Consider the following 25,657-nt stretch of genomic DNA (forward strand, 5'->3'; position numbering starts at 1 on the left):
GCATGAGCAAATGAAGTAGACACAGATTCCATGAGGAGATTTCTGTACTCATTGGCACCTTTCCCTTTCGTGTACCAACCAGGAGTGATGTTGCAAACAGTTGAAACCTGCTGGAAGAACCGGGGAATGCTTGTTGTTAGGGCCACCATCTATAGTTGTGCCCCGAACAAGACCCCAACTGAGGGGGTGACATGGGGCTGAAACCCAGCCTCAGCTCCAGCCTGCCAAGCCTTGCATTTTGCTCTGGGGCACTTTTCTCCAAGAGGAAGGAGGTGTCTTTTCTAATGCACTAAGAACACCTATGGGTGAGACGGTGTCTAAAGAGATTGCTATACATGTCCCCAATTGGTTACCTATGAGGCTGCTCATGGAAGCATTGTGTTGGGTGGTGGGAAGTCGGAGGCCCTAGGGGGTGCCCGTTACTGGAGTACTCTGCAGCAGCCAGGAAGGATGGATTGGATGTGCACAGAGCAATGTGAGAGGTCTGAAAAACAAAGTGTGGAGTGGAAACAGTTAGACACGGAGGAAGATCTGTAACACACTGCTATCGTGTAAATTAAAATACATGCAGAGCAGACAATAATACACATCTTCATAGAATGCATAGAAGCCAAAAAATATAAGTAAATGGATTAGAATGTTTGGGAGGAAGGATAGGAGTGAGGACTGGGAATAGGAGAAAATACAGGCATACGTACTTAAAAGAGAGGCCCTGTATGGACTGACCAAGAGAATGTGTCCTGAACTGAAAAGTGCGATTAATTTAACACTCCACTCCTGAGGCCTAATAAGTTTTTAAAAAGGTGCCTTTGACCTTGCCATTTGAGGTTTTCCTCAACCCCCCTGTTGACCAGCAGCATGATGAGATCAACGAGATCATAGCTTTTTAATAATCTCATCATCAAAGAGACTTCTATCTGGACTTGTGTGAGCTTCCTTGTAACACACCTGTCCTTATCAAACTCAGGTTGATCTGGTGCTCTCCTGGTCCTTAAAATCCTTGGAAATTACCTGGCCTTATCTACATTATTTTATTTTCCTAATAGCCATAAACAGAAATGAAAGTACTTACTTCTCTGGGGCTTTAACCAAGCTATAAAAGGTATGTTAATGAAGAATAGGGACTGCAAAGAAGAGAAGAAAGCCCTGGGTTCTGTTTGGCCTGGTTTCCTGTGCATCCTGTGTTGACTTTTTGCATTCACTCAAGGCTTTCAGCAGATGGGTCAGATTGGGACATGGTGTCTAAGCTTCTTGCAAGATACATCTGGAACATTCTAGACCAATGCGATCAAAAAGTGCCTGATGGCTAAAAACTTGCATCATTTAACAAATATATGAGTAAATCCAGCACCGTTTTTGAGATATTTCTAAGTCAACTTGGTGCTGCTTAAACAAACAAACAAAAAAAGACATAATATTCTTTAAAGTGGCATGTGTTCAATAGGTATCTGAGATCTGAGAAGTGTAAGGTGGATGGAATGACCTTTTACTACCCAGGGAAACCTCCTGTCCCTGCAGTGTCTTACGTGTATTAGAGTAGGCGCCTCTTCTTCCCAGTGACACAGCCGCAGAGTCAGGCACAGTTACAGCAAGTGGAGTTGGCTCTCAGCCCAGTCACCCCCTTGGTTATTAAGGGTATAATCTACCCAGCTGTAGGACATGACCCTGCAAACAAATAAGCTCCCCCAACTTTTTCTCTTCCACAGGGGTTCCATGATTTGCAACGTTTCTCTGGTTGATGTTGGAAAGGCCCAAGTAGAGCAACAATAGCTGCCATCCTTCCAGGCTCTTCTGCAGCTTTGCCCCTTCCTTGGTACAGGTGGAGTCTGGTTCTACTCTTTTGGAGTCTGCCTGAGCTTTGGACTGGCTTGCCACCAGCAGAACACAGCAAAAGCAAGAATGTAATTTCTGAGGTTAGGTGATAAAAAGTGATGATCTGGCATCCAGCTGCTAGCTGGAATGCTTGAAGTTGGAACCCTAAGGTGATTATCCTGAGACTCCCAAACTGGGAGGAAGCCATGCCACATGGTAAGGCTGTGTGTAGGTGCTCTGGTCAGCAGTCCAAGTTTTTGAGTGCTCCAGGCTCAGACACCAGACATGTGAGTAAACAAACCCGAGATGCTTCTAGCTCCCAGTTATGAATTCATCACCAGACTTTGAATCTCCCCAGCTGGAGCCCCAGGTAGTTCTGGGGCCCCGGATAGCAGAGAGAAGCTATCCCAACTGTGCACGGAGTTTCTGACACCTAGAATCCATAAGCACAAAAAATTGCTGTTTGTTTTATGTTACACAGCAATAGTAACTAAAAGACCCACTATCTTCAGTAACACCAAAAAGAAGAGCAGTAAAAAGAGAGAGAGGAAATGGCTATAAATAAAAATTTAAAAATTAAAAACTAAAGAATTATAGGCTGTTTAAAAATTTAAAAATTAGACATACAGATGAGATATATCAACAAATACAAATGACAGCATTTGACTCCTAATTAGAATAAACCATTAAATTAAGACATTTAAGAAAACCAGGGTAATTTGACCTTTGACTGGATACTAGATGGTATTAAGGAATTACTGTTAAAGATGTGATGAAATGGTTATTGAAAAAAGAGCCCTTATTTGTTACAGATACATACAGAAGTATTTAAGGATGAAAATACCTGATTTACTTTAAATTGGATTTAAAATGGAGATGAGGGAGGATGGGGTACAGATAAAATAAGATTGCCGAAGTAATTGCTGAAGCCTGGTGATAGGTACGTGGAGGTTTATTATGTCTACTTTTGTGCATATTTGAAACTTCCCATAAGATTAAGTTTGCCAAAACAAAGATGGAGAGAACTTACTTGTCATTTGTCCTGTTCTGGCTGTGGTTCTGTGCTAAGCAGTGCCAATGGTTTAAACAGATTGCTCCTCCTATAAGCACAACTTCTGTGTACTCCTGAGGGTTTCTTGACACCTGGGAGGCTGTAGCAATGTGAGATTTTGGGCAGGGAAAAGGACTAAGGGGGAAAGCATATTCTTAGGTTAATGTTTTAGGCACTCGTCAAATCAGTATATTTTGGGGTGGCTAGAATTCCCCTTGAAGACAGAATTCTCTCCTCTGACAATACCTAGCCCAGCCCTAGTACACGATTGGATATCCATGAATTCCTGGCAAAATGATATAAGAAATTGTTCAGGATTTACTCATCAACTTAACCTGAAGATTAGGGATTGTTCAATATTGAATTTTGAAATAGATCTGTCAGCAGAAAGAAAAGCAAATAGGCTGCCTGTTGATATGCAGATGATGTACTTTAGAAGGTCCTTCTGTTTGCTTGTAGGTTCCCTCGGTTGGAGAAAGACTATTAACTCAGGCTACAGCTTGCTGCTCTCTGGTTGGTTTGGGCTATGTCACTAAGCCCAAAATAGAAAGTTCTTTTACTGCAGAGCTGGGAAAGAGGTTTGAATTTATCAATTCAAGTAACAAAGGGTAGTATTATACCGGCTTTTCTCGGGTGGGGGGTAGGGAAGAGATAATGGCTGCTTCATCAAGGAGAAAGAGTGATCTGACACTGGCAGGGGCTGGGACTAGGAGACAAGCCTCCACTGTGGTGAGTTGGGCTTGTTTCCTATCCTGGCCCCTCTCAGTCCTTCCTTCCAACCATGTCACCTCTTTTAGGACATGGGAAAGCAGCTGAGCTACTGGGGAATCAGTCCCAGAAATGTCACTGAAGTTATCAGACTGGAAACAATGCTCTGAGCCAAATCCCTTCCCTCTTGGCTTTTAGAGGAGTCAGAACCTTACAACAAAGTTACATAGAAGGGAGAGGTATCTTTTCCTTGTCAAATGGTCAAAAATTTTTAATGATCCATAGGGTTGGAAAGAGTTTGCAGAAATTGCCATTCATATATATTGCTGGAGGGAAGTAGACTGAGCCAGCCCCTTGAACAACAGAGAATGTGGATCCAGAGGCTCTCTCGTTTATAGCTGGTGGGAGTGCAAACTGGTTCCCTCAACAAACTCTTGTACGTATACAATGGGGGACATTTACAGTATAATGTTCATAGCAGCAGTGGGAGCAAGAGCTAAATCTTAAAAACAATGAACTTGCCTATCATTGGGAGACTGGATGATATACCTTGTTTCGTCTACACATTTGGTATTTAATACAATGCAAAATGACTACAGCGGATTACAATGATATGGATGAATTTTAGCAAAGTAAGTGGAAAAAGCAAGTCCCCAAAGATTACATACAGCTTGATGTCGTTTTTATAAAGCCAAGGACAGTTCTAAAAAATTACTCTTTAGGAAGATATACAGATCCAGCAAAATCATATAAAAAGAAAAGTAAATAAACATACAATTTGGAATGGGTTCCCTTGGGTAGCAAGCACAAGAAGATGGGGTGGAGAGCCTTATGCTTCAATATTGGTTATTGCTGAGGCCCTAACTTTTGTTTTGGGTTGTGGATTGACAGGTACCAAATGCATGATTAAAATTGATGAATTTACTACCTAACAACAAAATCAGGCCATCCATACCAATTTTGAGAGTGTCAGAACAAAGGATTATGGTTAATCCAATTCTATATACCTGCCATTAAAAACAAAACAAAAACAGGTTATAGAGCCTTTGGCACAGTCATCCCACTTTTAAGCATTTATCTTAAGGAATAAAGATGCAGAGAAACATTCATGAACAGGACACTTACTGTGAAATATAAAAATAGGAAATATCAAAATAAGGAATTAGTTACATAAATTGTATTACATTTATATACTTGAAAACAAAGTAGTTTTTAAAAAATATTTTCTAAGGATGCCTGAGAGGCTCAGTTGGTTAAGCACCTGCCTTTGGCTCAGGTCATGATCCCAGGGGCCAGGGATCAAGCCCCACATTGAGCCCCGCATTGAACCCCACATCACACTCCCTGCTCAACCCAGAGTCTGCTTCTCCCTCTGACCCTCCCGCATCTCGTGCTCTCTCTCTAAGAAATAAACAAAACCTTTAAAAAAAATTTCTAAGAGTATTTAACTATATTGGGAAAATGTCATGATAGATCAGTTGAATAAAACAAATTACAGAACAGTGTGAACTAGTATGAAAGTGAGAACTTATATTTGTTATATATTATGTTCATTATATTATATATATTGAAATATATGCATACCAAGAAAAGCTGAGAAGACTATACATCAAAATGATTATAGCCCTTATTTCTGGATGCTGTGATTGTTTCTTCCTAAGCTTGTCAGTAGTGCAAAAATTTTCTGCAGTGATCATTGATTCTTTTACAATCAGAAATAATATTATAAAAATAGTTAATAATAATAATAGCTAATGTAGATGGAGTACTTGTTACGTGCTAACAGCATTACATGGATTCATTTATTTAAAGCTTAAAATAAACTTATGGGAATGGTACAATTATGACCCCCATCCTACAGATGAAAATACTGATGGTGAGGGGGTTTAAGAACTTTGCCTGAGGACACAGAAACCATAAAAAGTGGTGCCCTGAGTCAGATTTCTAGGAGGCTCTTCAAAGGGTGTGTCTGATGGTAGTGTCTTGGCCTTTGCACCAGAATGATCTCCACTGGGATCTGAACAGCTTGCTATGTAACTGAAACCTACACAGGTTGAGGCCTCCAAGGGGTATCTGAGCCTGAGCCCACACAAACCAGCCAATCATCAAACATGGGTGTATGTAGAGAGGCACACATGGGTGGAAGCTAGGTAGCCCACTCCTTGAGGGTTTCTGATGAGCCTCTGTGGCAGATCGCAGTAAATGCAGCCTGGATTGTAGAACAGAGATTTTACTCATGGCTCTGATGAGCTCTGGTCCTCTCCAGCCACTGTAGGATCGCCTCTAGAGCCCTCAGTGGAGAGGAGGAGAGGAGGAGGGTGCTCAAGGGATGGGACAGAGCCAGGGACTCAGCTGCAGTCTCTTCTCATCACTCATGCTTTAAATATAAGCTCTGATGTGATCAAGGCACCAGAGATAAAATGCCTTTCTCAAGCTAAGCAGGCAGGATCTGGTATCCCATTTGGACAAGACAGTGGAAAATAGACTCTGGGGGAAAAAATTCCTCGGCCTCAACACAAACACACAGGAGTTGAAGAATCTGATACCTTAACATTGTAGAATAAACAAATGGAGGCATAGTTTCCTATGTTTTCTTCAAAACATCTAGAATAGATATAATTTACGTGGGAGTGATTTAAACAGCTAGTCTTCTCTTCTCAGCTGAAGAATTCTGGATTTTCCTTCAAGATGTAGCTCGAGCATCAGTGTCTGTGGAAATACTTCCCAAGCCACCTCAAGCAACAAGGCTGTTCCTCTTCTGTACATGTTTAATAAATGATTTGTTTATCTGTCATAACGTCTGTCTTCCCCTACTGGAGCATAAGCTCAGTGAGCTGTGTTTTATGCACCTTTGGGTTTTCCCCACTTTTTCTGCACTTCTTCCCATCACCTGTCCCCCATGTGCCTCCCTAAGCCTGCTATGTGGTAAGTGCTAATTAAATGTTGCTTTTGGAACAGATAGATGTAACATTTGGGGCATGGGTGTCCTAGAAATCTTGGAGCTGGGACTCAAACCCCTTTTGCATCTATGCTGGGTGAAAGAGTTTTATTATATTTGTGGCAGAATTCCTGGCCACAACATTCTGGCCACATCTAAAAAATTCTAATTTCAGGTGAAAGGGCAATGTTAGTTTAATTTTTCTGAAAATCACAAAGAAAAATGGGGATAGATACCAAAATCTTCTGGTAGCTGGGCAGTTCCAATAAGCCAGAGCATGGCAGGTTTCTCATGGGGATAGCCATTAAAATGTTCACTAAGTAAGTCTTTCTCTTGGAGCTTCTGGGGCAAAGTATATGTTATCAGATATGGCATCCTTTTCAGAGAAAAGATTCTGGCACAACAGGAACGTAAGACTGACCAACTGTATTAATTCTTGGATTTATTCCTCATTGCCTTTTTCTCTATACAACAGGTCTTCCTGAGTGTTTGCATGATGTCAAGGGAAGAAAGGGGATGTTCTTTTTGTTTCACCTCTACCCTCTTTTCTTGAATCCTCCCACCTGCCCCTCCCTTCCTCACTTCATCTGATGACTTTGTGTTTATACGATTTTTTAAAAAAGATTTTATTTATTTATTTGACACATAGAGAGAGATCACAAGTAGGCAGAGAGGCAGGCAGAGGGTGGGGGCGGGGGAAGCAGGCTCCCTGCTGAGCAGAGAGCCTGACGTGGGACTCTATCCCAGGACCCTGAGATCATGACCTGAGCTGAAGGCAGAGGCTTAGGCCACTGAGCCACCCAGGCACCCTCTATTTGATACAATTATGTTCTGTTTCCAAAGACCACTATTTCATGGCAGACATTGAGGTGCTCCAAGTAGCATTAAAGGATATTTAGGATCAGAGACCACTTAGAATTAATAAGAATAAGAATACCTAGGGGCGCTTTGGTGGCTCAGGTGGTTAAGCACCTGACTCTTGATTTCGGTTCAGGTCATGATCTCAGGGTCAGAAGATGGAGCTCCAAGTCAGGCTCTGTGCAGTCTGCTTGGGATTCTTCCTCTCCCTCTGCTCCCTGTCCCCTCCCTCCCTCTCACAAAAAGAAGAGGAGGAAGAAGAAGAAGGGGGAGGAAGAGGAGGAAGGGGAGAAAGGGGTGGGGGAAGGGGGAGGCGGGGAAGGAAAGGGATGAGGAGGAGGAGGAGGAGGAGGAGGAGGGATATAACACTTTAATACTGGACGTTTATTATATGCTGTGGTGTGTTTTATATTTATAATTTCACTTAATTCTCAGAGGAACCCTATTATTTGGCAATTACGACTATCTCCACTTTATTAATGAAAAAACTGAAACTCAGAGAAGTTAGGTAACTTGCCAAACTTCATGCAGAACCAGAATTCAAACCAGGCCTATCTGACTCTAGAGCCATTTCTTACCTACATGGCTCTGTTTTCTGTCTCAGTAAACCTTAAAAGTCAGGGAACTGAAAGGAACAACAACAAAATAAAACTAATGGTAAGGCCAATTGTATAGCTCATTTCTTCTCTATGTTTAATGTCAATTTTTATACTTTGGCTAAGGTATTTATTATAAAGTTCTTTGCTTAAGGTCATCTTCCTTCTACCCTGCCCCCATCATCAGATGATGTTCATTTATAGCTACGTTTAAACATCATAGGCAACACTTAGACTTGCTGTATACTGAGTTTGCCATCTGAGCAAAGATTCTTTCTCAAAGCATATTTGCTTTATTCATTCTCTGGTTTTTGCCAAGAAATTAAAGGACTTTTTTTTTTTTTTTTTTTTGCTTTTAACTTTTTGTTCCAAGTATTCCTCAGCTCTAGAATTTAAACAGTCAGGTCCAATTAGTCAAGACCAGATTAATCAATCTGACATTTTAGATCCACAGCTAGTTTGAGTTCCACAGAGTAGGAAAATGTTCTAGAATCTTTCTGAAGGAAAAGACATTCTGATTTAGTTCTGTATTGTTTGTAATCACATATGCTTTACTTCATGGCTTGAATGCTAATAAGAGCTTCCTAGAATTCATTCCTTAAGAAGTTAAGTCATGGCATCTAATTATTTGGCAGGATGTTTTAAGTATATATAATTATATCTTCCCTCTAGTTTGTGGTGGTGAGCCAAGTAATCTGCATCAAGAGAAAATAATACCTACATTAGGGCTACCAACCAGGAGCTCACATTACTTTGGAAAAACCCACTCATTTATAATCTTAACACATAGTAGGTGCTCAATACTGTTTTTTAGGGTGGGTAGTACCCATTAAGTTTTTATTTTGTTTGCTTTTTTTTTTTAACCACACAACTTCTGACAATATGGCATTTTCTAAATTTCCTTTTGAAAGGAATTTGTTTCTCATTGGAACTATGGTCCATGGAGGCACTTTGTAAAATGCTGCTGTAGATGCTAAAAATTTTGATGTCCTCAGTACACATTTGCACCCATTCAAGGGCCTCTGAAACACTGAATGAATGCAGCCCTTATGGTGCTCAATATTTTTTAATGAACCAAACTAATATCACCCCTACCTTACTAGTTAAGATAACTCAGGCAAAGGGAAATCATATTGACCCTGTTCCATATTTCAGTACTTGGAGGTCAGTTGTGTGAGTGTGGCTGAGATCCTGCACTTGGGAGTATCAAGTTTCAAATCCTGATCACTACCTTGGAAATCCCTTCTCTTTTCTGAGTGCTTGTCTGCTTCTTGCCCTATGAGGCAGAACCAGTTCTCACGCAGTACAGGGCAACAGTGAACAGCACACTGGGCATGGCTTTATAATCATGAGCACTGAGTGATGATTTTTTCCTCATACATTCTTCATGATCTTAACTCTTACTCCTCTATTATTTGGGGAGATAACTGCAAAACATACTCAGAATTTGGGCTAAAATAATTTTTTTTCCAAGTCTGGTAAATTATGTCACAAGCCTTTGGGGGAGTAGATCTGAGACACTTTCCTTTGGGCATGCTGCTGGGAGATAGAAGGGAAAGCAGAATTGTCATTTTCAGTCTAGGAAGGCCAAGCCAGTCAGCCTCGCTAGGCAGGTTGTTTTGGATGAAGGACAATTTTCAATCTCATCATCGGCTGATCCAGGCCTCCAGAGCTTTCTTCAGCCTTTTGGTTGGGATGATGCCGTCAGAGATGTAGAGTGAGCAGTTGGGTTCAGCAGAGTGAACTGCTATTGGGGGTAGGAAGTCTAGAAGATCAGTGACCAGGGTCAGCTCTTGCCTTGCGTTTTAAGGTTAAATGTCCTTTGGAAAGTTACATTTGCCAGGTCCTGTGGACATCATCCTCTCTCTTCTATCTGTACCTCGACTATAGGGAGAATACAAGCTTCCACCAGCGCAGGGTATCTTACCTGTCTGAATAACCCTTCTCTCTCCCAAGCGTGGGATGCAGGACATAACTGAGCTTTAAGGAGCCAAACATTTCTGGGAATGCAGGGATATGGGGATGTGAAAACATCTCACAAACCCCAAAGAGATTCATAGCCAGACCGAGATCCGATCCTAAGGTATCTGAGCTTTCTTTAAAGCGCGTGTTGTAGCCGCTTCTAACACTGCCGGGTCGCCGCCCCTCTATAAAGTAGGGCAGAGAGGGTAGGGGTTGAGGGGGGTGTTGTCCCCTCCTCGTTCCCACAAGGAGCCTGAGGGATAGGAAGGTGCACACCTGGGTCGGGAGGCAACAACGGGCGAGGCTGCGTGGGGTTTGTGGAAGCCAGGCGCGCGGTCGGAGGCTCAGGGAAAAGCCCAAGCCTCGGCCGCAGGCATCGCGCCCCACAGTCCACCTTAGGCCCGAGGACAGGTGTGTGCGGTGGTGGGGGGGTGTTGTCAGGTGCACCGCGCGGCACTCCCAGGACAGACACACCCTCCTCCGCCCACAAGTGACCTAATTAGAAGGTGCCTGCCGCGCCCAGAGGCGGAGGTGGCCACCCCAACCGGGCTACCACTAGTCGCCCGTTCCTGCCCCAAAGATTTGGGGATCCCATGCAACTCCAGCGCACCACGGGGTCACAACTCTAGTTTCTGCGACCTGGATGCCAACGCGGGGTAAAGCGCAGAGCCGGCTCACCTTACGGAAAAAGTCTCCGGCAACTAGGTTCTCCCCCAACACCCTCCGACCCCGGGGCGGTGTCTGCGCCACGCCGGCGCCGGCGCCGCGCAGTACGCTGTGCTCCGGAATTAGCCCGGTTCTCTGTTGTAAGAACGGCGCTCGCCTTGCCTGGGTCTTCCCTTTCTCTCTGGACCCCTCCCTTCTGCACGACCACGCCCTACCGCCGAAGGTGCCTCAGTTACCAGCCGGCTACGTCGCGCCTGCGCCTTGGCCCCTGGTTCCCGCCCCCGCCAAGCCGCTCTGGCGGTGGACAGGGGTTGGCTCTGCAGTTGCGCAGCTCTAGTCCCGGCCCTTCCACCCTGCCGCCTCCTGACGCCGGGCGTGATGTCACCACGCCGGCGGCCGCCATTACAGAGAGCCGAGCTCCGGGGCTAGATCGAGCGGAGGTGGGCAGCGGCCGGTGGCCGGGTGCTGCAGGGAGAGTCCGCGGGTTTGCGCTAGCGCCGAGAAGCCGCCAGCAGCCACACAGGTACCCCGGGAGCCGGCGGCGGCGTGTGCGTGTGGCCCGTGTGCGGGCGGCGGCGCGGGAGGAGCGCGGAGCGGCAGCCGGTTCGGGCGGGTGGCATCATGGACGAGAAGGTGTTCACCAAGGAGCTGGACCAGTGGATCGAGCAGCTGAACGAGTGCAAGCAGCTGTCCGAGTCCCAGGTCAAGAGCCTCTGCGAGAAGGTGAGTTTTTCTCTGGCTGCGGGAGGCGGCGCGGGCCGAGCCCCTCGGGAAGGAGGCGGCGGTGGGGAGGGTGCAACATGGCGGAGGCAGCCGGCCCGGGTACCCCCCGAGCTTCCCAGACCGGCGCCCGGCGCGGCTCGGCGGCGGCTCCCGGGCGACCCGGCGCCCCCTGCCTCCAGCGCAGGGATTGGTTGTCGCCGCCACCGCCGCCTAAAATGGCGCCGTTCACCCTACTCCGGGGCTTCCGAGCTTCTCCGTTCTGGGGCTGGGCGAAGTGGCTGGGGGCGCAGAGACCCTGTGTGTTCGGGTCGGGGTCGGTTTTGAGGTGCATGTAAGAGGACGTGGGTTCTGCGGCCTGGGATGCGGGTGTAGGACTCTACTGTGAGGCGGATAAGAGGCTTTTAACTTGCGCTCAGGCCTCATTCTTGGTTCCAGAGCTGTCCAGAGAATCCCCCAAAGGCAAGCTCGTAGGCCGGACCCCAAGACTTGTCTAAAGGTCCTACACCCGCATCCCAGGACCTTTAGTCCTGCTGTCCCTGGTGGTTTTGTTAAATTCACTGAGCAGTCCTTTCCAGAGACTGACTTAAAAATGTGTGTTAAAAGAATTTAAAAATACTCTCTAACCTAGTTTCTACGAAGGTCATGGTGGTAGGTGCAGGGAGGAGTTACAACTTGGGTTTCAGAGTTGGAAGAAGTGGAGAATTTGGTGAGTCATACCACATAAGGAGCTTTGGGATTGGAAATCAAGTGTTGGTTTAATCTATGAATTCTATGCTGACTCAAACTGGGTACTGTGAAACCCTTCTGTGAGCTGAGCGTACTTGGCATTTTGCCATCTATTTTTAAAAAGGAACAACAAACTGTTAGCAGCAAATTTTGTACACTGGCTCTTTGGTGGGAAAGTTACTGGTTTGTATTTTGAGGCTGTAAGTATGGGTAGTAATAATAGCTGTTGATTGAGCTTTTAATAAGTCCATTTTAAATTATCTGATTCCGTTTTGTTTTTACCTAGGGGTTGGGGAAACAGGTAGCCTATTTAGTTATTGGCTGTGTTATATTTTTGAAGTTTTATGACTCAGTTTTCTAATATATAGAAAATGTTTATCTCCACTACAGATAGTTTAACTTCTTTTGTCAAAAATAACTTGGTAGTATTTCGTTTTAGTGCAGAATTGCGGAATACCGTATTTGCATTTTGTGTCAGTGAAGAGTGTTATTAGAGAGCAATTATGCTGACTTGTTTGCGGTTTGATGGGAGAATTAGGTTCATGAGTTTGATGTATATACTCCTAATGCAGGCTTTTTCAGAAACTGTGCTGTGAATAATTGCAATTTAAATGAGACAAATTCAGATTTATTTATCGTTATCCTGAACAACTCTCCTACTAGTTGATGAGGTGGCAAATTACCTATTGGAGCTGAATTTTAATGTGAGCAGTGTCTTCTGTTCCTTCTTTACCCTCATCAGATAAGGATGGTGTTTGTATGAAGGTTTAGAAAGAGGCTTTTAAAACTTACTTCACGTAAACTGTCAAGTCTTAATTTCTAGGTGCTGTTAGGTGATGATTTTATGACTTATAGGGATCAGTACTATATAGACTTTTAGTCAGCATTTGGTGAGGTGACTAGTCATTTGTGTAGAAAACATTGGAAGAGAGGTAATGGTGTAATTGGAAGACCACTGGACTTCAAGTTAGACCTGGGCGCTAGTCCTCTTTCTGTTGCAGAACAGTTGTGACTGACCTTGGGACCTTGGGACCTTGGGACAATCACCTAGTCCACATTTTGCTACTGAAACTAAGAGTTAAAATAGATTTCCAGGCTCCCTTCTAATCTGAGATTTATAATCCAGTTTAAATTAGTATGTTATGTTTAAATATTGAACACCTACTTACTATTCACAGTTGCTTACTTTTATGAGAGAAATGAAAAGCAATGAAGTATAATCACATTCAGTCTCAAGGAGCCTGAATCTGGTTGCAAGTAGGTAAGTAGTAGATGAACGAGAGAAGCACAGGGTTTGTGTTAGAGACTGCAGGAGATAATAGTGGGTGCTTAGTTTGGGTGTGTGAAGATTTATGAATGTGCTAAATGTGATTGCTTTCCCCATCTTTGTAAAACTAAGATACAGTGAGATTTACCAGTGTATACTTATATCTCCATTGCTTTCTACTATGTCCAGATTTCTGTTCTTAGAGCCAAAAAGGTGGAAATAATATTTGAAGTTAGGTTCCCAAGAAATGGGTTTCTTTTTTTTTTTTTTTTTAAAGATTTTATTTATTGGGGCGCCTGGGTGGCTCAGTGGATTAGGCCGCTGCCTTCAGCTCAGGTCATGATCTCAGTGTTCTGGGATCGAGCCCCGCATCGGGCTCTCTGCTCAGCAGGGAGCCTGCTTCCCCCCTCTCTCTCTGACTGCCTCTCTGCCTACTTGTGATCTCTCTCTCTGTCAAATAAATAAATAAATAATCTTAAAAAAAAAAAAGATTTTATTTATTTATTTGACAGAGAGAGATTACAAGTAGGCAGAGAGGCAGGCAGAGAGAGAGAGAGAGGAGGAAGCAGGCTCCCCGCCGAACAGAGAGCCTGATGCGGGACTCAATCCCAGGACCCTGAGATCATGACCCGACCCGAAGGCAGCGGCTTAACCCACTGAGCCACCCAGCCGCCCAAGAAATGGGTTCGTTGAGGGGAAATATGCAGTCTTCACACTCTTTTTAACTTGTAAGTTTTTGAACTGCGGAGTATATTAACTTCGCAAACTAAGTTTTAGGGCAGCCTTTTAGGTATGTGAAATGAGTGAGGATGCAGGACTTGAAATGATTTTTTGTACTAGGAAACTACAGCAAAAATTCTCTTTTCACTCTTAATTGAACAGCCAATAGCACATCTAGTGAAAACTATGTATTTTGAAAATCTTGAGGGAACTATTTTTCATTCGTATAATAGATTATCCTTTTAAAGAAAAAACACTTGTTGGAGATAGGTACTTGGTAGTAGTTGATCATTTCTTTAATTTTAAGAAGGAAAAGTAACACAAAAGCCTTCCTTTTATCTACCTGAAGGTGGTAGGTGATCTGAATGAAATATTTAAATGGTAAAGATAGAAGTATACCATGAGAGGTCATGGTGACTAAAAAATTCAGAGACCATTATTATGATCTCCCATTAGTAGTTAATAGTGGTAGGTGTTCAAAATGCAGAGAATCTAGGTGTGTGTTTATAGACAAAGGTAAATATGGGTTTTTTTTGCAGTTGACTAGTTAAGCATTTTTTCCCTGCACAGTGTGATTAAGATTTATATCAAAGCCAAGATGATTGTATGTGGAGTATACTTTGTCATTTTGAGGATCATAATTTTAGTTCATTGTTGAAAGTTTGTGGTGAGTGCATACAGTCTTGTCTCAGGTACAGTTCTGTAGTCAGTAACATTACTACATTTGTATAATTGGAAGGTATGTTTCCACTTAGAGATTGGAAGAAGTAAATAGTATCAACTACAGTAAACGGTCTTTTATTATGTGACTTCATCAGTGGTTTAATTTAGGTAAGATTTTTGGCTTTGTCCTTTCAGGTCTTTCCAAACTTGTGGAGAATGTTGTTTGATAGCCAGTTTTTTTTTTTTTTTTTTCCTTTCCCAAAGGAGTTCTTTACCTAGGTATGCTCTTTTCCATTGCTCTGCAAACACTATAAATAAAATGCAGTCACTAAGGCCTCACATTTGTTACATGAGTATGGTAAAAAACAAACCCTCCTTCTCACTGGATGAACTACAAAATGCTTGACCAAGGTTAAATTTCTGTATGAAGTGGTTAATAAATTTTTGTGAGTCTATGTGTGCTTAATTTAACATTGTTTGGAGGCAGCTGGGTGGGGTAGTTGGTTAAGCTTCAGACTCTTGTTTTTGGCTCAGGTCTTGATCTCAGAGTGGTGAGATGAGCCCCATGTTGAGCTCAACCTGGAGTCTGCTTGAGATTCTTTCTCCCTCTGGCCCTCCTGCTCATGCTGGGAGCACTCCCTTCCCCCATCCCCCTGCTCACCCTCTCTCTCCCTCACTGTCTCTTTCCCTCTGGAATGGATAGATAAATCTTAAAACAAAACAAAACAAACAAACAAAAAACCCAAACATTTAAAAGGTTGTTTGGCTCATTTCCATAATAGTAATTTGAATATTGAGAACAAAGGGAAAGCATGATGCAGAATGATGTTTGTATCATATTTGTTTGTGTATTTTCACATACACAGTTCTTTTAAGTTTATGAGACAGTAATCGTCCTCAGTGATAGATGGAAACCAGAGGCTCAGAAAGGTAAAGTGAGGGCTCCTGGGTGGCTCAGACTCTCTGCTCAGTGGGGAGCCTGCTTCCTCCTCCCCCCTCTGCCTGTCTCTCTGCCTGCTTGTGATCTCACTGTCAAATAAATAAATAAAATCTTTTAAAAAAAAAAGGAAAGAAAGGTAAAGTGACTTGACTTCGGGGGCTAAAGTGAGATGTGCAGGCTTTCAGATTCTCGGCCCAGTGTTCTAATGTTGCTCCACAGCTCCCCTCTTTTCTTAGTTGGTGTTAATGAAAAATGGAGGTGAATTGGAGTCAAACCGAATTGTGGAATCAACAGCTCTGTAAAATAAAGCATTTTGTTCATTGCTTGAAACCTTCCTATTTATGTCACACAGTGTTGTCTCACTTTGTCCTGGAGGAGGAAACAGTTAATTTTTCAATTTTGAGTGTGGCTGGCTGTATTTGCCCCTCAAATAACATTAGTGAGAAGAAAATGCCAGTTCATTTTGTGTGTATCCTTAGTGCAGATCATGGTCTGGAAACAGAACTTTATACCTGGAAAGCAAACCTAATATTTATATTGTTCAGTACAGTTTGTAAAATGCCTTTTTATCATGGCTTCCGCAGTCAGACCTACCTGTATGTGTCAGTGTGTGTTTCATGATCTCCAAGTCATGAAGCAGTAGTGCACTTGGGTTTTGGGTTGACTTAATGTGGAAGCATCGAAAAGGTGAACAGCTCTACTATTTGGAAATATGGGTCCCCCAACTCTCCTTTTCTCTTCTCTGTCAAAGTCAAGAGTTCTGCCTACAAATGCTGGCAGGTGAAATTCATGCTATAGAAAGCATGAGAGGCACTGGTGGAGTTTGTGGGTAACATTTGTATCACCTGTCAGGTGTCTCTGCCCCACCCCTCTTTAATGGCAGACGATATTGCTGGTATTGTAAGTTATTTGTCAGTTACCTGTGAAGTATTCTTTGTTTAGGTTGGAGGAGGTTGAGCTAGGAAAACCTGGAGATAATAGGTTTGTGTTGAGGTAAGGGAAGGGAGGGTTGTTCTTTTTTTTTTTTTTTTAATTATTTTTATTAATATATATTATTTGCCCCAGGGGTACAGGTCTATGAATCATCAGGCTTACACATTTCACAGAGGAAGGGTCTTTTTTGAGGGTGCTCAGAAGAGAGGGAAAGTTTGGTATGGCAGAGACCCCCCCCTTTTTTTTTTTTACTTTTTTGACCCATCTCTCATTTCCCTTTTTTTTTCCCCCCTCATTACCATCCTTGTCTGAAAAAACCTTCAAGCTGTACTTCCCACACAAGTGAGATAGGAATTGGACTAGAACTATGAAGGGAAAAGATTTTGGTTTTTTGCTGTTTTAAATAGCGTTTCTTTCAGCTTCTGCAGAAGTGGTAGAAGCAGCTGAAATAGAGGTCTGGCTGCCAGTAAATGGCTGGGGATGGATTCTGAAAAAATTGTAAAGCGCAATCTGGGATTAACTGCTTAATTTCTTAACAGTACAGTGTTACTATTATTTACTTATATATCGGTAGCGTGGTTTGGGATGGATGAACAAGGCAGTGACAGAGTTGTGTATATCTGAATCTGTGTATTTCATAAACTGTATGTGACCAGTTGGCCAGTTACTGTGGTACAACATGTCCTCACTTCTGCTTCGGTCATTTAGTTACTACTACAGATGGGAGTATGGATGTTGAGGGGGCTGCAAGAAGATTGTAAACCTTTTTCCATACTGCTCCTGGGAGACAGAGTTCATTTACCTAGCTAGAATTATATACAAAGTGTAGTTCACAAAGACTATGGAGTGTCAGTGGTACTGTTAACTATGTGACAGTGTATATTTAGTTCTGGAATTCATTCAGTCAAAATTTATTAAGCTATTATTATGTGAATTACTCATTTTCACTGTTTTGTCTAAATAGCATTATTTTAGGGATTTGTTAATTTGTTGCACTAATAGTAGGGTTTCACATTCATTAGCTTAAACTTGAAGTAACTCTTTAGAGGGGAAAGGTTTTAAAATATTTGTGCTAATGGTGATCAAGTGCATGTCATTAGTCTGCCACCCATTGTTTGTAAACTGGCAGTAGTGCCCACCCTTTTTCTGTTGGGTATCTATGATTTAGTGAAAAGGCTTAAGAATTGCTTTAGTAAAATTTCAGTGATGAAAGGAACCTTAAAGACCATAGGCCAAGTCACTTGGTATAGATGAGGGAGGAAACTGAAACATCCAGAGTGGTCACATATCATTCATGATGGATTGTTGTGGTGAGAATTTTTAAACTACATATATACCAACATTTCTCTGTTATATATAAATTTTTTCCACTATACAGGAATGGGAATTTTTAATTCCTACACATGTGCATTTGACAGAAGTGGAAGAATATGAACTTAAATATTTTAATTTTTTTTAAGTTTTTATGTATTTGTCAGAGCGTGCAAGCACACAAAAGCAGGGGGACCAGCAGGGAGAGGGAGAAGAATGCTCCCCACTGAGGAGGGAGCCTGATGTGGGACTCTATCCAGGACCCTGGGATCACGACCTGAGACGAAGGCAGATGTTTAACTGAATGAGCAACCCACTTATCTCTTAAGTATTTTCCTTTAATACAATTTTAGAATTATCCACATCCCTGACCTTTTATAACCTTAAAACCAAGTAGTAACTACTAGTTGGTAGAACATTATATGGAGGATTATAGTACTTTTATCGTATAATCACACAGATAGTATACATACAGTGTAATCATACGGAAGACCAAAATATTTCATAAAATGTTAGAGGCATCTGTTTGATGTAATTAATGAAAAACACCTAATATGAAGAAAGGTTTGATAGTTGAAGATGATTAACTCAAGATTTATTTGCTTCCAGGGCTAGTAGTATGTCTACATTATGTATCACACCAAAGTAAAAATCTAGCTGTATACACTAGTTTGTCATGAACCTTAATTTATTTGCAGAATTAATGAAAATCAAGAAAACCTACCTGTTATTTTTCATAAACGCAGTATGATGCAAATTCTCTTATGGCATTGAAAAAAATTACTATTGCTTGTAAATTTGCCATTTTAAAAATTTTTATTTATTTGAGAGAGAGAGAGAGAGAGAGATCTTAAGTAGACTCCCTGCTGAGCCTGATGCTGGGTTAGATCCCACCACACCTGAGATCATGACCTGAGCCAAAAGCAAGAGTGGATGCTTAAATGAGTGAGCCACCCAGGCACCCCATGAATTTGCTTTTTAAAATAGTTTCCAGGGCGCCTGGGTGGCTCAAAGCCTCTGCCTTTGGCTCGGGTCATGATCTCACGGTCCTGGGATCGAGCCCCGCATTGGGCTCTCTGCTTGGCAGGGAACCTGCTTCCTCCTCTCTCCCTCTCTGCCTGCCTCTCTGCCTACTTGTGATCTCTGTCTGTAAAATAAATAAATAAAAATCTTTTAAAAAAAAAAAAAAAGACAGCCATAATCTATCAACATTTTGGGTACCTGGGTGGCTCAGTCGATTAATCGGCTGCCTTTGGCCCAGGTCATGATCCCAGTGTGGGATCTAGTCCCACATTTGGCTCCCTTCTAGGCAGAGAACCTGCTTTTCTCTCTCCCTCTGCCTGCTGCTCTACCTACTTGTGCTCTCTCTCTGTCAAATAAATAAAATCTTAAAAAAAAAATCTATCAACATTTTAATGTTCTCCATACCCAGGAAACCTGATGGTAAGTTGAATATTTTAGGATTTCTGAATCTGAACTCATAAGGCAGGACATTAATAATAAATTCTAAAGGTTTCTTTTCTTCAAGTGAATCTCCAAATTGTTTGAATTTTAGGACTGTAGAAAAATAACTTTTAGTTAAACTCTTATTATTGGACTAGCTTATTCCAGTTTCAGCCTTGTTCTGTGAAGTTTTATATATATACATTGCAGCATTTTTACCTTTTCATCCTTCCCCTCCCCTTATTATAATCTCAGGGACTGTGCTACCTCTAGCACAAGAAATTAATCAGGTATACATGTGTGCATTATGATCTCCAGGATGGGCTGTTGGAGAGAGAAACAGGCTGCTGAATAATACAGTTCCTAGTTTAAAAGTGCAAAAGAAAACAATTATGTTCTTGTAGGCATATAATATATATGTAAAATTGTAGTAAACGGGGTTTCAAAAGGATGTACATTAGAATACTCTTGGTGGTTACTTTGCCCAAGAGGAATGGGATTGTGGAGAATGGTCAAAAGGGACATTTGGTTTTATCTGCTGCTAATTTTTTTTATGTGACAAAGGATGTGTCACTATAACTTGCACAGTTTTAAAAGTAAAATTAAAGATCAGAGCGCCTAGCTAGCTCGGTCAGTGGAGCATCTGATTTTTAATCTCAGCTGAAGTCTTGATCTCAGGATTGTGCATATAAGCCCCGTGTTGGGCTCCACACTGGGAGTGGAGCCTACTTAAGAAATAGAATAGAAGTAAAGGTACAGTGTTTGTCATTAGGATATGTTGAAATTGAAATAAAAGGAACAACTAGCAGTTAGGTTTAATTGTCCTTTTATGATTTACGTAGAAATTTTGAGTAGATAGTAATAAGAAACTTTGGGCAGTTGTGAATGGCAACTTTTTATCATTTACATAGAGAATAGTCTTGCAGGTAAGCAGGTGTCAAGAGATATATTTTAGAATTTAACTTCTCGTAGAACTGCAAGATTTATGTGGTTGTGACCATCTGGTTTCTTATGTCATTGCCCTTTTAAAACTTCTGAATAACTTACAAATTTCTTTGAAGTGGGACCTATCATGGTATTCATGGCTATTTTCATTACTATGTGCCAGGTGCTAAAAACACTGGACATGGTATTAATGCCAAACAGTCTTATGGAATATGCCTAGAGAAATTCTGCTTTTTTAGCAATAATAAATCATAGGAAATCGGAATTACACTAGCAAGATGTATTATATATATTTCTTAAGATAAATCACTTTTGAGGCATAGCAGAAATTTTTTCTAAACTTAGAACAAAATAATGACTAGTTTTTGGATGTCAGTGATTGGTCAGGGTTTTGAAATAGGCTCCCTAAATATTTCTGAGATTTGAAAATAATGGTTGTTAGAGGGACCTGGGTGGCTCAGTCATTTGGGCGTCTGCCCTCAGCTTAGGTGGTGATCTTGGGGTTTTGGGATGGAGCCCCATAGTGGGCTCTCTGCTTAGCCCGGAGTCTTCTCCCTTTCCCTCTGCAAACCTCCCCCCCCCCATCGTGCTTACTTGTGCTCTCAGATAAGTAAAATCTTAAAAAAAAAAAAAAAAAAGATATATATATATGTGTGTGTGTGTGTGTAATTGGTTTTTTTTCCCCTTAAACTAAGAAAGCACTTGTGTGGAATAAGGAGGGAAGACTAAAAAACTATTGATGCTTGGATTCCACTACCAAAGATTCTGGCTTGAGAGAGGAGTAGCCTTAGTGTGTGTATGTATATGTATGTATGTATGTGTGTGTGTGTGTGTGTGTGTGTGTGTGTGTGTGTATATTATTTATTTATTTATTTAAAAAGAGCTTCACAGATGATTTTTAATATATGGCCAAGGTTGCATACCACTGCCTTAAAACCAGTCCTTATGGGGCGCCTGGGTGGCTCAGTAGGTTAAGCCTCTGCCTTCAGCTCAGGTCATGATCTCAGGGTCCTGGGATCGAGCCCCACATCAGGCTCTCTGCTAATCAGGGAGCCTGCTTCCCCTTCTCTCTCTGCCTGCTGCTCTGCCTGTTTGTGATCTATCAAATAAAGTCTTTTAAAAAAAAAAAAACTAGTCCTTGTTACCTTTGGTTGTGGCTTAAAATCTAGTGAGCGTGGCTCATTAGCAACAATTTGCTGTAGCAATTTAACTCCGTGTTCTAGTGTGTTTCCTTCCCCGATGCAGTCTCTCACTGTACATTCTAGAACACCAATTCATAATGCTAGCTGCACATAGAAGAAAATGCTCAATAAATGTAGTGTGTGTGAAGTAAATACTTTTAAATAATTTTCAGAACAAATTTCTTTCACCTTGTCGGCTTAACTGAAATCTGACTCCTCCTGAGGAAGTCCTATACTTTCTCTAATATCCCTCCCAGGTAGATGGATGCTGCCTTCCTCTAGGATAAAAATTCCCTGTTTTTCGGGCTTATTTTATCTACCTAGATATCCAGGCACCTTTCCTTATTACTGTCACCTGTTATTTTTTCATTCTCCAGAGAACTTGGTACCAGTTTCCAGGCCTGTACTTTGATGTTGTCCTGAGAGACATCCATGGCTTTCCCTGAAGATGATTTAACCAGTATCACCATATAAATAAGTTCTAGATTCATTCAGCAAACAGATATTAAATGCCTTTTATATCTAACACATTGCCCTACTGAGGTGTTGTGTATGCAATGGTGAATTAAAGGAACCTTGTGAACAGTTTTTTAGCTCTTAACTTGGATATTTAGGTGGAAAATAGATAGGAGGCAGGAAGAATGGAAGCAGGGAGTTCAGTATGGAGACTAGCATAATAATACAGGTGAGGTAATGGTGGCTTGGACAGGGCTGGTAGCAAAAAAGGTAAAAACAGATTGATTTGAGATATGTTTTGGAGGGAGACTAGGCAAGATTTGTTGGTGGATTGCTCACTGAATACTAGTGGCCTTTAAGCTGTACTCTGTCTCAGATATTCACATGTATAGGCCTACCTCTGAAATCTTAAGTTCAGTCATCAAGTTTTCCAGTAGGGGATCTTTCTTCTAATAGTGCTTTGATTAGACTTGTTCTTCAGTCTGTGTCCATGCCCTGTTCTCCTCCTTGTATCCTCCCTGGGGTGACCAGCTATCATTGGTTTACTTGAGCACAACTGAGATATTTCTTAGGATGCCAGACTTTGAGCACTAAAACCAGGATAGCTGGTTCACCCTGAACCTACCCCAGTAGACCCTTTTCTCTGCTATTAAGTGGTATGCTTCAGCCATGTAGATCTTCTCCTCTTCCTGAGAATTTATACATATGATCACACTTTGCCTATGTTGAACCTCCTCCCATTTCCTACTGGCATTCCCTTCCTGTAATGGACTCCCACCCATTCTTTGACCTGAGGCAGTTTTCCTAGCTGTCCCAGTTTGTGATCCTGGAACACTCTGCTTACTCTAGCATGTCTTAGCACTTGACCCGATCATTTTATTGTCTGCTGCTGGTGCTGCACTGTGCTATTATGGGCTGTCTTGTTCGTTGTGATGTCTTATTTAAATGGGTCTCCACCACTTACTTTGTTCCTTTTATCACTTAACGTAGCCTGTACTTTGTTGCTTGGTTTCTTGTTTGTGGTCCCCTGTCTCCAGTGACCCATCTTGTATGCTTTGGTCCCCCAGTGGCTAGCACAAGGCCTGGGACATTGTTATCACTCAGATGATGAGCAAGTGAATGGTGTTCTTCAGTGCACTTTGGTGTTGGGGGTAAGGTAAATGATCAGTAAATGCATGCTGAATGACTGATAGGCTTTTGATTGAGTGAAATGTTATGCTGCCCTTAAAAAGTAATGTTTGAATTTGTGATTATATGAGGGAATGCATATGCTACCAAACAACTTTATAAAAACCATGTATATCGAATAGTTACAGTTGTAAAACAAAGTTTGTATTTTTAACATTAAAAGTATAAAAATACAGGTCAAATTTTTATCTGTTGTTCCCCCCACCATCCCCCCCCCAAAAAAAAAACCATTTAAGCAGAAATTAGAAACCTTTCTTCCTATCTTGGAATACTGCAGTGCCAGCATATTATAAGTAGAAGTTTAAAGCTAAGGAACTAGGTATCTGAATGTCTTGTTCCATTTTCAATATTCTTATATGGCTGCTCATAATGAACTATTTTAGCATTTAGTTAGATGGTAACTAATAGGCCTAAAAACTGATAGTGATTAGTGGAATGGAATTATACATCTTGACAAATGTTTTTTCTAAGTTTATCAGGAATGGCATAACGAGTAGATGGAATCTGCCCGTATCTTGTGCTCTTTAATGGAATTATCGATGCCTACAATTTCTTCTTACACTAAGTCTGCTCTTCAATCTATGTTACGTTTAAGTAAACATCTTTTTTAATGTTGTTTAATGCCACATGTATTGGTTTATTTTATCTCCATTTGTAGGCTAAAGAAATCCTGACAAAAGAATCCAATGTGCAGGAGGTTCGATGTCCAGTCACCGTCTGTGGAGATGTACATGGGCAATTTCATGATCTCATGGAACTGTTTAGAATTGGTGGCAAATCACCAGATACAAACTACTTGTTTATGGGAGATTATGTTGACAGAGGATATTATTCAGTTGAAACAGTTACTCTGCTTGTAGCTCTTAAGGTAATTTCGATTTTGTTTGGGGTCGTTTTGTACTGGGTTTTCTTTTCTTTTTTTTTTTCCCTCCCCTCCCAGTTTTGGTGTCCGTCTCCCCCCTCCCCAACCCTGGTGATTTGTGATTTTTCTCTGAATGTTACGTTTTAGAATAAAATTCCATATTTAGGAATGCAGTATTTAGGTTTGGGACTTAAAAATCATACGCCTGTCTTCATTCTGAATGAAGGTTAAAAGGTTATTCTTATTCAAGTTACTTGAGAAATGTTAGAATGCTGGTCCAGTAAACATGTTTCTTCATTTAATCAGGGGATGGAGAGGTTGTATAATTACCTTTCTAGATGCTTTTGAAATAAAAGATACTAAATGTCAGGATGTTTACATCTTAGGGCACAGTAATCCTATAATTAGATTTTTACTGAAGAAGAAATTCAAGAAGAAAGAAGAAAAGAGCTTTATTTGTGTGAAAATATTAATTTCAGAAATTAATACTAGAAAAAGGAGAAGAATAGAATGCTTCTATTCTAGAAAAAGAATTGATCTAAATATCCAACAAAAGTGAATATCTAAATTATGATTTCTCTCTGGAATAGTTGGAGCCATTAAAACTTGACAGCCTAGAACAATAGGAATGATAATTGAAGCAAGTTGCTTTATACCAGTCATTGCTGTAGGGATTGTACGAAGATCTGAAAATGAGACACAGTAGTGGTCACTAGTTTTTAGAATGGCAGGCTTCTGCCTCTCCTTGGAAAGAAAGTGATTTTACCTTTGGGGGAGATTTTATTAAAGAATGTTCACAATGATAAATGGACTGCCAGAAACCTCTAATACTGCAGAAGTGGTAAGATAGGTTTTGGCAAGAGCTAAATTTTAGGTAATATGTAATGTATTTGTTCATGAAGCTACTATTCTGAATCGTGTAACATGCTACAAAACATTTTTGGAGGCAGTTCTAAGTTCTGCATCTGCAAACGAAGCAAGTGGATTAAATGATGGAAAGTTTCTCTAGATATTATTAAAACAACCTTGCAAGCTAATTTGTACCTAAAGCCCAGGTTGAATCCCAAAGATTAGCGGAAGAATGAATATGCTGCCTTTAAGAATTTATATTTAAAGTTTATGGGGCTGAATTGAGCTGCATATACCTCCCCATATCCCGTATTCATATGTTCAAGTCTTAACCCCCAGTACCTCTAGAATGTGGCTATATTTGGTGATAGGGCGTTTAACAGGTAATTGAGGTAAAATGAAGTCATATGGGTGAGCCCTAATTCCATATGACTGGTGCCACTATAAGAAGACATTAAGACGCAGGTACAGAGGGAAGATGATAAGAAACATGGAGAAGATGACCTTTTGTTAGCCAAGGAGACAAGCCTTCGGCAGAAACTAACCCTGCTCACACTTTGATCTGGACTTTCAGGCTCAAGAACTGTGAGGAAATTAATTTTTGTTGTTTGAACTGCCCATTTGTTCTACTTTAGCTGTGGCAGCCCTTACACACTAATAGGGGGGAGTTGGGGGAAGGAAACTTCAGTAAGTAGTGCCAGGATGATTGGATATCTGTATACAAAAAAATGGACTTAGATACCTCATACCATACAAATGGATCAAAATCAGAGGCCTAAATGTAAAAGCTAAAGCTATGAAACTTCTAGAATAAAGCATAGGAGAAAATATTTGTAACTCTGGGTTAGGCAGTGATTTC

The 25,657-nt window shown here is 41.4% G+C and overlaps 1 protein-coding gene across 2 annotated transcripts in view; it reads left to right on the forward strand.

The window, feature by feature from the left end:
• The window catches only part of LOC122891679 (serine/threonine-protein phosphatase 2A catalytic subunit alpha isoform), a 135,463-nt gene that overhangs the window by 103,801 nt on the left and 6,005 nt on the right, over positions 1-25,657 (forward strand). Inside the window, exons 1-2 of one of the 2 annotated variants that reach the window (XM_044227532.1) lie at positions 11,139-11,314; positions 23,746-23,955. In XM_044227532.1, the coding sequence (XP_044083467.1) occupies positions 11,213-11,314; positions 23,746-23,955 (312 nt within the window). In that variant the 5' untranslated portion in view covers positions 11,139-11,212. Of the gene's footprint in view, positions 1-11,138; positions 11,315-23,745; positions 23,956-25,657 lie in introns of those variants that run through there. The other variant, XM_044227541.1, reaches the window with a different exon arrangement.

This window comes from Neovison vison, chromosome 1, assembly GCF_020171115.1.
Source record: "Neovison vison isolate M4711 chromosome 1, ASM_NN_V1, whole genome shotgun sequence".
NCBI classification, from domain to species: domain Eukaryota; kingdom Metazoa; phylum Chordata; class Mammalia; order Carnivora; family Mustelidae; genus Neogale; species Neogale vison.